At 44.3% G+C, this 16,079-nt stretch overlaps 1 protein-coding gene across 2 annotated transcripts in view; it reads right to left on the bottom strand.

Annotated features, from left to right (window-relative positions):
* LOC137638463 (uncharacterized) overlaps nt 1–5,478 on the bottom strand; it is a 28,244-nt gene extending 22,766 nt beyond the window's left edge. For both annotated transcript variants that reach the window (XM_068370539.1, XM_068370538.1), the window contains exons 1-2: nt 4,911–5,478; nt 4,346–4,549 (exon numbers count right to left, since the gene is read on the bottom strand). In XM_068370539.1, coding sequence (XP_068226640.1) covers nt 4,346–4,549; nt 4,911–5,345 — 639 coding nt within the window. In that variant the 5' untranslated portion in view covers nt 5,346–5,478. The remainder of the gene's footprint in view (nt 1–4,345; nt 4,550–4,910) is intronic.
* Nucleotides 5,479–16,079: the final 10,601 nt, after the last annotated feature.

Here is a 16,079-nt window from a genome sequence, read left to right as displayed (position 1 = left end):
ATCTTCCGAATGTTTGATACTCAATTTAATATTAAATTGTATTCCGGGACAAAATCGCTACTAAGACACAGTTAGACACAAATGAGACAGTGAATCAGGACACAAACACGGTCGAAAGCTTTCACAGTTCATCCATTAGCACTTAACTCTTAGGGTAAATGGGAATGAGAGGGACCAGGACGGGGAGAAGGAAGAGTGGCCACCTTGTCAATAGATCCTTATTTTATTCTTTCCATGTAACATATAATACACACAAATCTTATGTTGTACATTGTACAGGTAACTTAATGGTGATGCAATAATTGTCGAACAAACGTTGTCAACGTCCAACTAAACATGCAGCGAGTAAAATGATAAAATACTGAATTACTGAACGACAATGGCAACTGTCAGTGAGAAGTTCGTTGCGAAGTTGACTCAATATCTATATGAAACATTCAATAACAAAGTTCTTTCCTAAGTCTATATTATTAGTTGTCCCTGGTCCCTGATTCCTAGATGAAAACTTCGCAAAATAAGTTTACGGCCACTCTATCCCATTATAGATATAATAGGGATAGTTTTTACCATGATGTTCAAGAGTCCGTTGCAGAGATTAAAACCATGTAATGAATTTTATTTCCTTAACAATAAGTCTCTTGATAGTTTATATATGACAGATGTATTTTAATGTTTTACCAGTCCTATGATGTTTTACATTCATTATCCTCTCCTTTCTGGGCTATTTTTTCCTGCTGGAGCCTTTGGGCTTGTGGTGGCCTTTTGGTAACATCCTTGCCTTGTGATTGCAAGACTGGGGTTCGAGTCACGCTCAAACTCGTCAGTTCCTTTGGTCGCTGCAACCTAACCATCCTTGTGAGCTAAGGATAGGGGTTTTGGGGGGAGCCTCTAGGTATATCTGCTGAGTCATCAGCAGCCACTGCCTGGCCCTCTTTACTCCTAGCCTGGGTGGAGAGGGTGCTTAGGCGCTGATGATCAAGTATTAATGAGTTTGGAAAGATCTTTCTGGAATCAATGATTTGATAGATGTAAATGGGGCGGGAGTGAGATGTTTTCTTAGCTGATAGGAAAGGTGGATGAAAGAAGAGTGAGGACAATTGGCTAACTAACCCTGTAGGGACTAGTTTGTAAAGTCAAGTATTAGGAGAACGTTTTTCCTGTAGGAATACACTGATATTTTTTCGATTAAAGAAACAATGATAATTTACTTTCATTTATTTAATCCCAATAGTAATTCTTTATAAAGTAATTACTGATTAATGTTAGTATTATTGTATTTTAATCCTCTGGAAAAGCGCCTCAATGAATTCACGCCATATCTCTTTCCTGTGCCATATTTCTAAGCCCAACCGAACTCTCAGATCCAACCTCCAAAATGTCATCAGCCACGTTTCTCTTGGTCTACCAAGCCTCCTCTTCTGCCCAGCGGTTTCAATTAAGATATATCATGGACTAACTCATCTTAACTTCTTAAAATATACCCCATCCATCTGTCTTAATAATCTATGGTCAATTCTTTTTAGTGAGGCAGATTTGCACCGACTCGCAGGGGTGCTCTTTTAGCTCGGAAAATTTTCCTGATTGCTGATTGGTTGAACGAGATAACTCTGACCAATCAGAGAGCAGGAAACCTTTCTGAGCTAAAAGGGTACCGCTGCGAGTCGGTGCAAATGCGCCTCATTAAAATACATTGAGTAAAACTATATTGGTCATATTGGGCACCAATGCCACCTCACGAATTGCTGCATTTGTTATGTGCTGCTGGCATTTGATTCCAAAAATCCTTCTCAGTGATTTATTCATAAAGGCAAGATATTTTGCATCAGTTGTTACAGTGCTGTACCATGACTGGTGACCATGATTTAATATCAATCTTGTCGTTCAATTAGTTCATTATACATGTTGCATAAGATTTTTCATAGTTCTGACCGTCCTTTACATTCAGATCTTCCTGGACAGTTCCATCCTGTTTGTAATACTAGGCATGCTGTTAATTCTATTAGTCAGGCCTTCTGCATCATGAGGCTCAAAACTAAACAATATTCTAGAAGTTTTATTCCAGATGTGACCAAGTTGTGGAATGATCTTCCTAATCGGGTAGTTGAAGCAGTAGAACTTATAAAGTTCAAAGTTGCAGCAAATGTTTTCATGTTGAACAGGATGACATAAATCTTTTTATAGTTATATAAGAATTATCTGCTATGTTGTTAATGTTTTTTTTTAATATTTTATTCTAAATTTTCATAACCTCTTATATAGTTTTAATTCCTTGTTCCCTTTCCTCTCTGGGATATTTTTCCCTATTGCAGCCCTTGGGCTTATAGCATCTTGCTTTTCCAACTAGGGTTGTAGCTTGGCTAATAATAATAATAATAATAATAATAATAATAATAATAAGAGACTTATCAATTCCTACTTCATAAAGATAAAAAAAATAGGGAAACAAAATCATTTTTCTTATATCCTATTTTTTCCCACAAATCAGTATTATAAGGAATTGAAGGATAAAAATAAAGCATAAATATAATCTTTTATTGATCAGTGATGTTTCTCATTTGTGATGAAAACAATAACGAAACTGGATAAAGAGAATAACTCATTAAAATATAGTGATAACCAGACCAAATGAAATGATAAAATTAAACAGGCTAAAATGATTGTAAAATTAAATATTCTTGAACACTGCAACATGCATCAACATATTTTTGTCTTTACATTGATCTAGGCCTAACTATAAAATAAATTTGAATTGGCTGGTATTCCAGTTAAATGGTATACTTAGACCTGATTATAAATATAAAACAATTTTAAACCTATATCATTGGCAGCCCGTAAGTGGGATAATCTTGTGAAAGTGGCAGATCAGGAACACAGAGGACGGACAGGATGATTATGGGTTGGAGCAGCATGACGACCGAGGCTGGAGTCGGAAGCTCAGTTGAGGGGCACCACAAAGACAAGGCATCCCTAAACCCAGTACTTCTTCTGTCCTAGAAAAATTGGAGCAGCATGAGGACCGAGGCTGGAATCCAAAGCTCAGTTGTGGGGTGCCGCAAAGAAGACAAGGCCTCCCTAAACCCAGTTCCTCTTCTGTCCTAGAAAAATTTCTTTTTTCTTACTGTAGGTCCTATAGCGACTTAATCCTTTTAAAAACTTCAGAAACAAAATACATGACCGCAGTCCACTATCTTGATTTCCTTGAAATTTGGATAAAGCATGATGGCATCTTTCAACACTTGGAGCCCTTCCTCCACCACGCCTAAGCGATCTCGAGGCTTCCATCCGAAGAGTTCTCTAAGGACAATGTAAAACCGCGAAACGTCTTTGCAGTTTGGGTTTTCGGCGAGCCAACCTCTTACTTCTCCCTCCCTTGCTAGTGTATTGTCATATATATCCTTCTTACTTTCCCTCTTCCAGTCCACCCCTAACAACACTGGTCTAGCTGTAGTTCCGTCTTCCACTACATAATCTCCAAATCCAACATTTTCACCATGATTCAGCTGCCTCCCTATAGCAAAGATCGATGAGTTGACGTAAGAGGGTCCCAGATCTCCTGCACACATATGGAGGAAATTGAGGGCCAGATTACCCTCATCTATTACTTTAATAATCATTCTTCCGAGGAATCTGCCGTCAGTTCCTAGATCCAGGAACACCCTTCGCGAGGTCTTTGGCATCAGGGATTCAAACTGTCGTTCAAGATGATAATGAAAATGATAATGATAAAAGTGATGTTAATAGAATATATTGCAAAAATGGGTGCTAGTACAGCTTGTATTCTACAATACTTTTAATAGTATACTATGATATGTTTCCTACCATAATATGTAAGAGTAACTTATATCCTACCAAATTCTAATCAGAAATGACATCATTAGAGGAAAGTGATATAATCTAGTTAAATATGATACTTAAATAGTAACTCACATAGGTGGTGTGTGCAGGGCATCCATGCGCCACTTGCCAGAACAGAGGAGCAACGAGATAATAATCAATTGCAAGCGAAGCGTACCACGTCGGAGCAAAGATCATTTGATAAATCATAGGTAATTATGGTACTTTAATTTTTACTAGTAATTGATTCAAGTCTTTCGAAGTTGAGTCAACTCGCGAGTTTAATTAGAGGTTAGGATATAAGCTGCATTAGCTTGTCAAAACGGTAGGAAAAGAAAATTTGAGCAGAATGTAAGGTATATTAGCACCCAAAAATTCCTTAAAGGTAGCCCTTGACCTTGTTCAACTTACTTTGTTAATTTATCCATGATTTTGTGATCACACAATTCAAGTTAATATACACAAATCTCCATCTTATCAATTCAAACACAAGACATTAGCATGAACTTACTTTTATAGCACAACTGGTTACTTGTGTATCTCCTTCCTCAAGATGACTCATAAAGACTCTGTTCTTAGAGCCAATCTTAACAGCACCAATTCTATGTCGGCCCTCCAACGGCTTCACAGCTAACACCTTAGGAAGGTCTTCTTCAACTATTCTATCTATTTCCTCTGCAACATTTCTTAGACTTGTTTGCATTTTTATGATTTCCTGTTGGAAATATCGAAGAGCACAGGTTACAGAGAATATAAAAAACTTAGCATTTGCAATACAGAAGTGAATAGGTAATCATTAATAGTAGGCCTACTATGGTTTATATGGCTTGAAATGTGAAATACAGAAAATTTTATAATTAAACATTAAACATTCAGAAAAAAAATGAATAACAGTGGTGGAGAAAACTAAAAGTTGATCAGAAATGCTAGATCGTCATGGAAAAATCCTTTGATGAGAGCGTTATTTCAATGTTTAGGTAACAATTTGGAACTGCAATATGCCACAAAAATTCATAAAATTGAAAATGGTCCTATCCCATACTTTAGGTTAACAGAATACGAGACACAGAAGTCACCTTCACAATATCACCAGTTTTTTGTTCGTTCTCCTGAAGAAGCTCTTTGATTTCCAATACTTTTACCTGAACATTAAGTAGATCATCTATTGAATTGTCCATAATGGCTCCAACTGAAGTAAAGTCTACTGCAGCTTCTAGTCTTGCATCATAGCCTTTAAATCGTCTTACATCTTCATCTATAACATCACAATTCTTCTTCAGCTGTTTGATGTTCTCATCAATCGTATACAGAATATCTTTATTAAAAGTTTCTATCTCATTCAGCTTCTCTTTGAGTCCCACGATTACTTTGTTAGCTTGAAGGATGTCACTGTTCATCCTCATAAGGCTAAAAATATCATACATCATTTGAGACGTTACTTCATTGCAGTTATCAATGGCTTTCTTTATAAAATTTTCTCTTAAATCCTTGTTAAAATTTCCAAATAACATCCCTGATCCCCTGGAAGAAATCTTCGGTTCTTTATCAAAGGAAAAAAATTGCTTAGCAGCGTCTAAGGCGATTCTGTTGAACAGCAAGTCATCGGTTGAACTGGCTGTGAATTCTTCCCTGCAGAAAGGACAAGCTTTGGTCTGGTTTGAGATAATCTCCTCGATGCATCGGCAACAAAATGTGTGGGAACAAGGAAGAATCTTGGGGCAATGTTCTTCACTGAATGGATTGGTGCAAACTCCACAATCGAGGCCACTCGATTCCTGTAAAAGATATAAAAATCCCAAATATGTATGTATGTATGTAAGCATGTATGTGTGTTTATATATTTACACACATACATATATATATATATATATATATATATATATATATGTATATATATGTATATATATATATATATATATATATATATATATGTATGTGTATGTATATTATATATATATATATATATATATATATATATATATATATATATATATATATATATATATATATATATATATATATATATATATATATAATAAATGATTGCACATTCAGACGTGTTTTTCATATTCAAATAAGCCATATATTTTTTATACATTAATGTCTGGATTCTCTTAACGACCTCGGGATCAGAGCCCTAGGCAAAATCACACTAAAACAAGAGCTTGTGACCGGCCGGGAATCAAACCCTGGTCTCTACAAGTTTGCCGGACAAGGGTTCGATTCCCGGCTGGTCACAAGCTCGTGTCTTTGTGTGATTTCGCCGGGGGCTCTGATCCCGAGGTCGTTAAGAGAATCCAGACACTAATGTATAAAAAATATATGGCTTATTTTCTAACATACATACCACGTTCCAACAGTAGATTACTCTAGCTTTGGTGCTTCCCGACTAAAGATTTCCCTCCCCCAACTGGCCAAACCCCCCGAACCCCCCCCCCCCCTTCTTAACTGCGCAACATTGACCTCTCGTTATTCCAAGCATGCCTTAGACTAGAGGGATGCTACACGCTACCTTACAGGTCGCCATTAACCATTCTGCTCTGGTTCCAAGGAAAAGGGACGTATGATAGCTGGGTCTATAGCGGGGATGGATGGGGGGTAATTACGTTATTGAGACGTGGTAAGTATATTAGAAAAAATAAAATTTTCTTAAAAAAATTGTCATTTGCTCCAACACGAATCCTTACAATGTCCCAATAATAGGAGCCTCAGAATTAGGAGGCAGGGAAATAGACCATGTAAGAGGTGAGAGAGCTGCAGAGTGGGGTTCAAGCCTGTCAGGGAAAAGCAAAAGGGTATTAAGCAAAGTAGGTTAACTAGGTAACACTCATCCAGGGGACATCTTTCCATGGCAGGCTGAGGGGATAGGGGTTACGATGCGCTACCCCTCGCCATCCCATGCGGACTGCATCGCGTGTAGCTGCCCTTATCTCCTCTGCTGGGTGACCATAACGGGAGAGAGCTTGAACCCCTTCCGGGACTTGAGGGAGCAGTCTTTAAGGTAGTGGCCAGTGGAAGTTGACAGTCTCGTACATATACATGCCCTCAGCAGCTAGCCAACCGCCATGTTCCTCTCAAAGGCCAACGAGGTTGCGATTCCCTGGATGTTGTGAGGCTTCACGGACCTGGGGAAGGCTTCCTCCTTCGTCAGGTACACCCTTTGAATCGTCTCCCGGACCAAGAAGATCGTATTCTTCGAGACTGCCTTCTTCACTCTGCCTGTCATCAAGAACAGTCTCCTGATAGCCGGTCGGAGGGCGGAGGTACTCGAGAGATATTTCTGCACCGCCCTCACTGGGCAATCTGTCCTGGGAATAGCACGGAGGGATGACTCTATGAAGCGAGGTTATCTACTGCCGGGTTCTGCCTCTTTGCCACAAAGGAGGAAACGAATTTGAAGAACAACTCCTTCCACCCGTGAGAGAGGGAGACCTCAGCTAAGAGCCCGTGGAGTTCTCCCACCCTCTTGGCTGAGGCCAGGGTGAGGAGGAACACCCTTTTTAGGGTCAATTCCTTGTCAGTAATTTGTCTCAGACGCTTGAATCCGGGATTCTTCAAGGAGTCGAGGAATTTTGGTAATATCCTGGGAGGGTGCATTGAGGGGCAGGACTGCTCGAACCCTTTTATCAGCATCGAGAGGCGCTTGGAGGCTCTTAGGTTCATGCCCTTGAGAAGGAATACCTGGCTCAGGGCCACTCGGAATCCCTTTACTGCTGGTACTGACATGCACCAGTCAAATCGAAGGTGTACTAGGAATTCCGCCATGACCAGGATTGAGGCCTTGAGGGACTGAACCTCCTCTTAGTCGCACCATTTGCCAAAGGTTGTCCATGTCGCCTGGTATATGGCTCTCGAGGATTGCCTTAAATTCGAGGTCATCTGTGTGGCTGCCCTCTTCTCAGCAAACTCAGGATAGTCTCCACGCGTGAAGGGAGAGGTTTTGGAGGCCTTCGTGGAACTTCTGGAAGTAAGGTGGTCTTAGTAGGTCTCGTCGTAGAGGCAGGGTCCACAGGGGTTCCGTTTCCAAGGACCTCAGGTCCGTGAACTACTCCTTTATGGGCCACCACGGGGCTATCAGGATCATCTTTGTCTGCTTTGCCCCTGAAGCCAGCTCAAGGTCTGTCGCAGAAGGGTAAATGGGGGGAAGGCCTACTCGTCAAGGACATCCAACAGATGTTGGAACGGATCTTCCAGAGATGCTGCTGGGTCCCGCACTGGGAAACAAAAGACCGGCAGCTCCACGTTCAGTTTTGTTGCGAAGTCGTCCAGGCACTTCTCTAACAACACCCTTGCTACCACCGGATGACGGGACCATTCCCCGGTAACACTTGACCCTTCCTGCTGAGACCACCTGCGATTACGTTCCTTTTTCCCGGGATGAACCTGGCCATCTGAGAGAGGACACTGACCTCGGCATAGGGTAAGATTGTTACGGCCAGGATGTGGATCCGGCGGGGGCGCAGGCCGCCCTGTTTCTTGACCTGTGCGAGGATGGTGGCATTGTCACTCATCAGGGCCACCCTTCTCCCCACCAATGATCTTCCCAAGACAAAGAGAGTCTTCTGTCTTGCCAACAGCTTAAGTTCGTTTTTTTGGAGGGTCTGCTCTTCAAGGACCAACGGCCTTCGGCCATTCTGTCTGGCAGGTGGGCTCCCAATCCCTCCCCGGATGCGTCCGTGAACAGTAGTAATTCCGGAGGAGGATCCAGTAGTGAAATCCCCGCTCAGGTGTTCCTTGGGTCCAACCACCACTGGATTGCCTCCCTGCTTGACTGGGATGGGAGAAGCTTTGATGACGGACACTGGATTGCTAGGCCCTGTATCTCTTTCAGGTCGCACTGGGCTGGTCGTAGCATCAACCTTCCCTTGGGCACGAGCTTCTCCAGGGACACCAGGTGGCCTACCAATCTCTGCCACTCTTGTAACGACGCCGATTTCTGCCTGATGAAAGGCTTCGCCATGCTTTCCAGATTCCCGATCTTCTACTTCATCAGGAAGGCTCTGGCTTGTACAGAGCATATTTCCATGCCCAGGTACACTGTCTTCGTGGATAGAGAGGGTTTCGATTTCACCCAGTTGAACGCCACCCCCAGTTCCTTGCAGATGAACACTAACTCGTACCTTTGCTCTGACAACTGCTCCCTGGACTCCGAGAGGAGTAACCAGTCGTCGAGATATCTCAACAGTCTTATCCCTCTCTTGTGGGCCCACTAGGAGATCAGGAAAAAGATTCTTGTGAAGACCTGAGGCACGGTCGACAGGCCAAAGCAGAGAGTGAGGAACTGGAAGATTTCTTCTCCCCACTTGAACCTACTGGATGGATGCACTGGGATCTGGAAATATGAATCTTTGAGGTCTAGGGATAGCATGATGTTCACTTCCTTTATAGCTGCTAGGACCATTCTGGCCGTTTCCAACTTGAACGTGGTCTTGGCTACAAAAAGGTTGAAGGCCGAAAGATCTATGACTGGATGCCATCTACCTGACGCCTTCTTCACCAGGAACAGACGGCATAAGAAGCCCGGCTAGTCAGGGGGCCCCGCCTGAATGGCCCTTTTTAATGGGCTTTCCAACGTGTTTCTAACTTGGGGTGTAGGGAGAAGATCTCGAGTCCAGATATCAAAGGAGTGGGGCCCTTGAAGGGGATACAGTAACCTTCCCTCAACTTGAACCTTCCACTGATCTGCCCCTTCCTTTGCCCAATTTCACCTTGAATTGAGGCATCCCCCTACCCCTGGAGTGCACAGGGGAGAGGAGCCTAATCCACTACCTCCGTTTAGAGAAGCAGCCGTTAAGTGCCCTTCAGTTGGCAGGGGCTCTGAGTTTACTGCCTCCCGAGGCTGGTCTCTGTTCTCCTGAGGGAAGCTGCGTCGGAGGGCCAAACGTGAAGAGAAAGAGGCATTGGAGGGTGCCCACCTCACTGGGCCCTGGCCCTGCTATGTTCACGAGGCCGGTATAGGGGAAGTGACGACATAGCAGACAAAGATGTGGAGGAAGCCCTGTGGAGCATCACGTCGTGACTCTCTTTCCTCCGTTTCTCTAGTGCCTCTAAGAGGCCTCAGCTCACTGTCCAGGAGTTGCTTTGGCAACCTATAGAGGATGACATCCCTCCTGTGTAGGAACCTGTTCGATGCAGCAATGTAAGACTGGCCCTCCAAGATGGCCGACAACTCCAAAAACTGTTCTCTCCCTGGGCAGCCCAAAACATTATTTTCCAAGGTGAAGGAAACTAGTGCTGTGGCCCAGAGGTCCAACCCCAAAGCCTCCTCCCCAGCGGCTACTTCCATGGCTGTCACCTCCTGAACCGTAAAATCCACAGCCACCCCTGCCAGTCTATCCTTGATGGAGCCGGGAACCAGGGATGCCAAGTTCCTTTCCGAGGAGTGATGTCCTTGGGAGGTTCCCTCCGGAGTGTAGAGGCGCCTGTGCTTTACCAACGGAAAGGGTTAAAGTTTCAGTGTGACGGGGGGCCTGTTCGGTCCTTTCAGCTCCATGGTGGTGGCGGTGATTCTCCTAAGACGCTGTCCGGCAAGAGAGGATGGACCAGGGAGGGCCTTGCCTCCCTAGGGTCTCCAAACCGGCGTTCCAGACCAGTGTCGTGGGGTCGAACCTGCATCGGAGGGGGCTCGGACAACTCGCCGAGTCTTCTAATCAAACCCAACACCCTCTGGAAGGACGACACCTCCTCTACCACCTTGTCCTCCTGGGGGTCTCGAGACCCCAGCTCTGAGAATCCCTTACTGGTTATGTGAGCCCCACTTAAGGCACCCTACTATGAGTCTGGGGATATTGCATCCTGGAGGTCCAATCTCCCTTCCGAGGGAGTTCTGTGGCGGCCCCCTTTACTTCGGCTCCTCTTCGGCGCTGGGGCAAGGTCCGGGGACCCAGAGTCATAGGACTGAGTCCTAGAAGGGTGGTAGCCTTTCACGGGATCATCCGCTCTCCCAGATGCTCTTCACCCGGGGGAGGGTATATGGTGCCGTCCAACGGGTAGAGATCCTCCAGAGAGGTCTGGAGAACCGGGTCTGAGGTTCCCCTCCCCACAAAAGGGGTACCTGAAAAGGCCTATTGTTCCCAAAAGGTCAGATTGGCTGCTGAGCGAAGGATAATGCTGCCGCCCTGAGAGTGCAGGGCGTCTCCTCTACCCGCGGAGGGCAGAGGAGCCGGTCACAGCCCATAAGGCCGGAACAGGAAGAGGGTTGGCGGTTCTGAAGACCAATAGGGTCTGATTGCCCTCGCCACGCCATCGGTGGAAGAGCGGACTGGGCCACGTTGCTACCACAAGGAGCCTCTGAGCAGTGATAAGGGTCATCCGCTGAACAAGCCACAGTTAGACATTACTGCCTGTAATGTTCCATAACCTTCTCTGTGGACCTCCCGGCGAAAGGAAGGTCAGGAAGATGGTCCTGCTGTCTGTCTTGTAGGGACAGTGACTCCTGGGGAGGGGGGGGGGCAAACACGAGAACCTCTCTCTGACCCAAGAGGAACTTCCTCCACTACTGCGGGTAACACAGGAGATAGAGAGTGGCGTGCAACACTCAGCACGGACGAACCGGCTGACAAAGGATGAGAACTACTGCCCTTTCTCAATGGTGACTTTTCCTTCTTGACCTCCTTCTTGTTTTCCGTGGCCATCTTTTCCCATTGGGCATTGCTTCAGCCCACACACTCATCACACATGTCGTTCCTGGAGCGCACACGGCCCCGACACGAGGTACATAACACGTGGGGATCGACCTCCATGTGGGACAAAAAAGCTGCACACAGCTTTCCACTAACACCTGGGCAATCACGTTGCACTCACACGGATTTCATAATGGAGATCGAGGACCAGGAGATCCACAGGAAAAACACGCACTAAACACAGGAAAACTCTGACGAACAAAAGTAAAACATCTTGAGCGTGACCACGATTAGAGTAAGAATGGTTATTGCAACCCGGAAGGTCGACTGTAGCATCCTTCTAGGGTAAGCTGGGAAAAACAAGAGATCAGGGTCGTGCAGGTGAGAACGGGGGTCTGGGGAGTATGGCCTACGGGGGGTGGGGGGTGGGTGATCTCCTATTATAGGGACGTGGTAAGGATTAGTGTTGGAACCAATATATAAAGTATACATATATATATATATATATATATATATATATATATATATATATATATATATATATATATATATATATATATATATATATATATATAATATATACTATATATATATAAGATATGATATATATATAATATATATATATATGTATAATTATGTATACTTTCCCAAGGAGACTTGTATTGTCTTCTCGTTGACTAGACTTGTATTCTTCTAGGAATTCAATTTTGCCCTTAAGAACCCAGTCTTTTTCCTAACCGTTAAGGGCAAGGAATTCGTAAAATGAAGGGATCAGGTGTACTGTGATAAATAGAAGGCAGAAAACTTCTGAACCTCCTGGATAATCCTAGTTGCATAACTAGGACTAGCCTCAGCCTCAGTTCCTTCATTACAGGGAATGGGATGTTCTTGGGCTTTCTGGGAGCCAATAGAGCCCCTCTTCCTTGGAAGGGTCTCAGCATGAAGAGGGCCTTCTGGAGGAAATTTTGATGGGCTGAATAGGAATTCTAAGTCCATCACTTCTAATGTAGAGATATGATGTCTGTTACCTCCATTAGAGGGTCTTCGTATGGGACTAAATAACGAGATAGTATCTTGATAACGCTCATGATGAAGAGAACGATCTGCAGCTCGGGGACTTGTCCCTTTCTGGGAGGGAATGGGTCTGCGTCCGTGTACCATTCCAACTCTATTGGGTGGAACCCGAGAAGAGCATCCGCTGTCACCTTGCGGATCATATATAAACGAGCTGCTGATAGGCGCCATTCCCTTAAGGAAGGGATGGCTAGCATTCCCTAATGAAATGAGACGTCCCTTATCCTCGACAGTTTTGACACCTCATTATCGCTTCGATGCTCCAGATCAACCTGAGGAGGTCTGATCTGTGTGGAGAGAGTTTATCCACCCATTACAGGGCTAAAATGGCCTACGGGTCCGTGGCCTTTGGTCATTGTAGGGTAAGCGGAGAGGGAATGACCATCATTGGTCCTATTAGATCTCTTCGAGCGTTTGATGCGTATCTTCTCCAGCCTCTTAGCGCATCTTATAGTTGTGCACGTAGCACTGGGTCTGTCATCATCGTGAACTGGAGAGAGTTCGAAACTCCTCCCTGTTAGCGTTATGGAATCCTGACTGATTACCATAGTCTCTTGACAGACCTTGCGATCTCCTTTTACATCCCCAGGGGAAAAGGGGGCGTTAGGGTGACTCTAGGTTTCAATGATTTTTTAAAACATTGAAGCCCCTGAGCTGGAGAGAATCGAGATTCTATTATTTGCATCCTCAATGTTCCAGGGCCGGATCATCTCCATGGATGCTCATAGACAGTAATTTCGGGGGCTGCCCACCCCAGCCTGTCGTCCAGGGCCATTGTTGCCTGAACTCTTTCTAGGCTTGGTTTTGCTTGACTGTCTGCTAATTCTGTAAGGATCCTAGGACTGAAACTAGTCCGACGAGAATCTCGTCCAGGATATACGTTATCTTCCATAACTTGGATCCTAGGTAGGAGGGGAGGGGGTGACTGACTGGAAGTTGCTGATAGACATCTTCCAGGGCTGGCTAGATTGTCAACACCCCTTACTGAATAGGGTCCTTATGTTCAGAAGGATTATCATTCTGAACTTGCTGTTCTATTGGAACTTGTTGCGTGGCGCCAAGTCCAGAATGACTCAGAGATTTCTTGGGTCTTTCATGTGAACACTAAACTGCCTTCATTGGAAATCGATGGACTCTACTTTCCTCACCGCTAGTATGCTCTAGAGCTTTAAGGTATACTCTTCTAGGGGGAATTTGAATATAAGAAGAGTTGAGGAAAGGATGGTGGAGGTATGTCCATTTCCATTCTAGTCTCATCTTGGTCAGGCCTTGGACTCCAGTGATCAAAGGTCCGGTGATCCAGGAGGAACTTCCCTCCTACCAGAAGCGTCTGTTTGCTTCGCTTGATCCGAAGGTGTATAAATCTGACTATCTGTGGAACAACGGTCATTGTAACTGGGATGCAGTTTAACATCCTAGGGAGAACTAAGAAACCCTTCCGTTCTCCTTTCAGGCCATACCTGACTGTTCGCCTATATCAGCTTTTCAGTGTTTCACTGTAATAGAAGATTCCTTTCTATTGTATAAAGCTTAGGATAAGTACGCTGGAAAGAGGAGAGACACAGACGTGTAAATCCTTCCAGCCAACTGCTGCGGTCTTCCTAATTATTGATTCTAGGGCATCCCCTTTCAAGAAGAGGCTGATGGAAGATTCTAGTCCATAAGGCTAGAGTAGCGCCCTACATCCGGGGAATTAATAATGAGAATCAAGAGCGTAGAAGAAGGGTGGGGGAAGTGGATCCCCCAAATCAGGTAGGTCTCAGCAAGGGGTTGTGCTTAGAAGCACAACGTACTGGAAAACCATTCTATTGTATGGTTATGTACCAAGGATTTCTGTCTGCGATATGGTCCTAAACTGCAGGTGTACAGGGTATTGTATACCCCTATACAACTGGCCTGTTACCATCAAGGCTAGTGCTTGGGGGTAAGTTAATTGGCACAGTACTTCAGTACCGATATGGCTAGCAGGTCTTCGACATATCAGTGACTTGTCGGCTGTTATCGGGTCGCTGACAGACGTCACACCATCCTAGACAGTATTCAATGGTGAAAACTATACGCATAGTCAGCGGATCTCTGAACCAGAGGAGATTCCTCAGGCTGTCGGCAGACCGCTGGGAATCGGCGGGCTGTCGATTGAAGGTATACCAACTCGGCTATTGACTGGGTGGTGACCAAGGGCACACACTGCCGGCTCTTGGCGGCGGAGTCAGATTTGACAGTGAAACAATGACTGCTGTCGTTGATTTCACTACAAGTTGTGGCTTGAATGTGGAGTCTCTGCCCGGTGTTTGTCAGTCGGGGGTTCGAGTCCCGCTCAGACTCACCAATGCCGTTAGTGTCTGCAACCTCAACTTGAGAGGCAGGGTTGGGGGTTTAGACCTTAAAACCTTTAAAAGGAGCAGTAAATCGGCATTTTTAGTAATGAAAAAGTGAAGTTTTCGGTCCAATTCCCGCAGAGTTTTCGCATTTTACGGGTTCGCAGTCGAACCGCATATAAGAGATAACTTTCGAAACGAAACCAACCACAGTTCGACAGCTCTAGACTGCCGTCCTGCAGATTGGGGATTTTGGAAATAATATTGCTGCGGGAACCTGCATATATTATGTCCGTGAAAATGCTCATCTTTATAACTGCAAAAGACTGCAATGCATCATCTGGTGTCCCTCCTGTAAGGAAGGGAGAACAGAAAGGAGTATTCAATTGATTATCGCATCGATAGGCAATTTGCAAAATTGTCTTTTGACAAAATATCTTAGGACAGAAAGCTAAAAGAGATAGTGGGAGACACATACCCGTGTATCCCCTGTGAGCCAATGCTGTTACTTCTCCTCAGTCTTAAGGAAATTCCTCCAACCAGGGAATTCCCTGAAGAAAAGGGGGCTCGAACACCTAGGTGTAAGGAAGTGTACATGCACTGTCCCCTTCTATGCTTAATGCTGTGAGGTAAGGAGGATTGATACACAATCAGAGTATCGAAGGAATGTCATTCTTTCGAAATAGGAGCGGTAACAGCAGAAGCTCGCATCCAAGATATGTTGATTAGAAATTAAAAGACATATATTTGTCTATCCCAACCCATCTATTCGCTGCAACCTCCCTTACAATATTAAATCAAGAAGTTTCCTGAACAGGGAAACTCAGGGATAAGGGCTCTCCCCTTTAGGGGTTAGAGGAGTCACACCACCGGCCCTTTACGAAATTTAATATTGCAGGGTAAATAGAAACTGATTTCAAATCAGAATATTGATGAAATATTCCATCAATATAGAATTGGGTTCAGCAAATATCTAGATAGGGACACCCAATATATATTGGAAATAACTACTAGTATAATCTATACGTTAGTTATCCATCTGCCGTATTTACTATACCGCAAATATACTGACTACCTGTATAGACCTATACCGTAGTTCAGCTGGCAGAAAATAAAAGACATATACTTATGCATCCCAACCAATCTATTTGCTGTGACCTCCCGTACAATATTAAATCAGGGAGTTTCTTGATCAGGGAAACTCAGGGATAAGGGCTCTCCCCTATAGGGG

Source organism: Palaemon carinicauda, chromosome 3, assembly GCF_036898095.1.
Source record: "Palaemon carinicauda isolate YSFRI2023 chromosome 3, ASM3689809v2, whole genome shotgun sequence".
Lineage (NCBI taxonomy): Eukaryota > Metazoa > Arthropoda > Malacostraca > Decapoda > Palaemonidae > Palaemon > Palaemon carinicauda.
The sequence above is the reverse complement of the archived record's forward strand: the minus strand, read 5'-3'. Positions and strand labels throughout refer to the sequence as shown.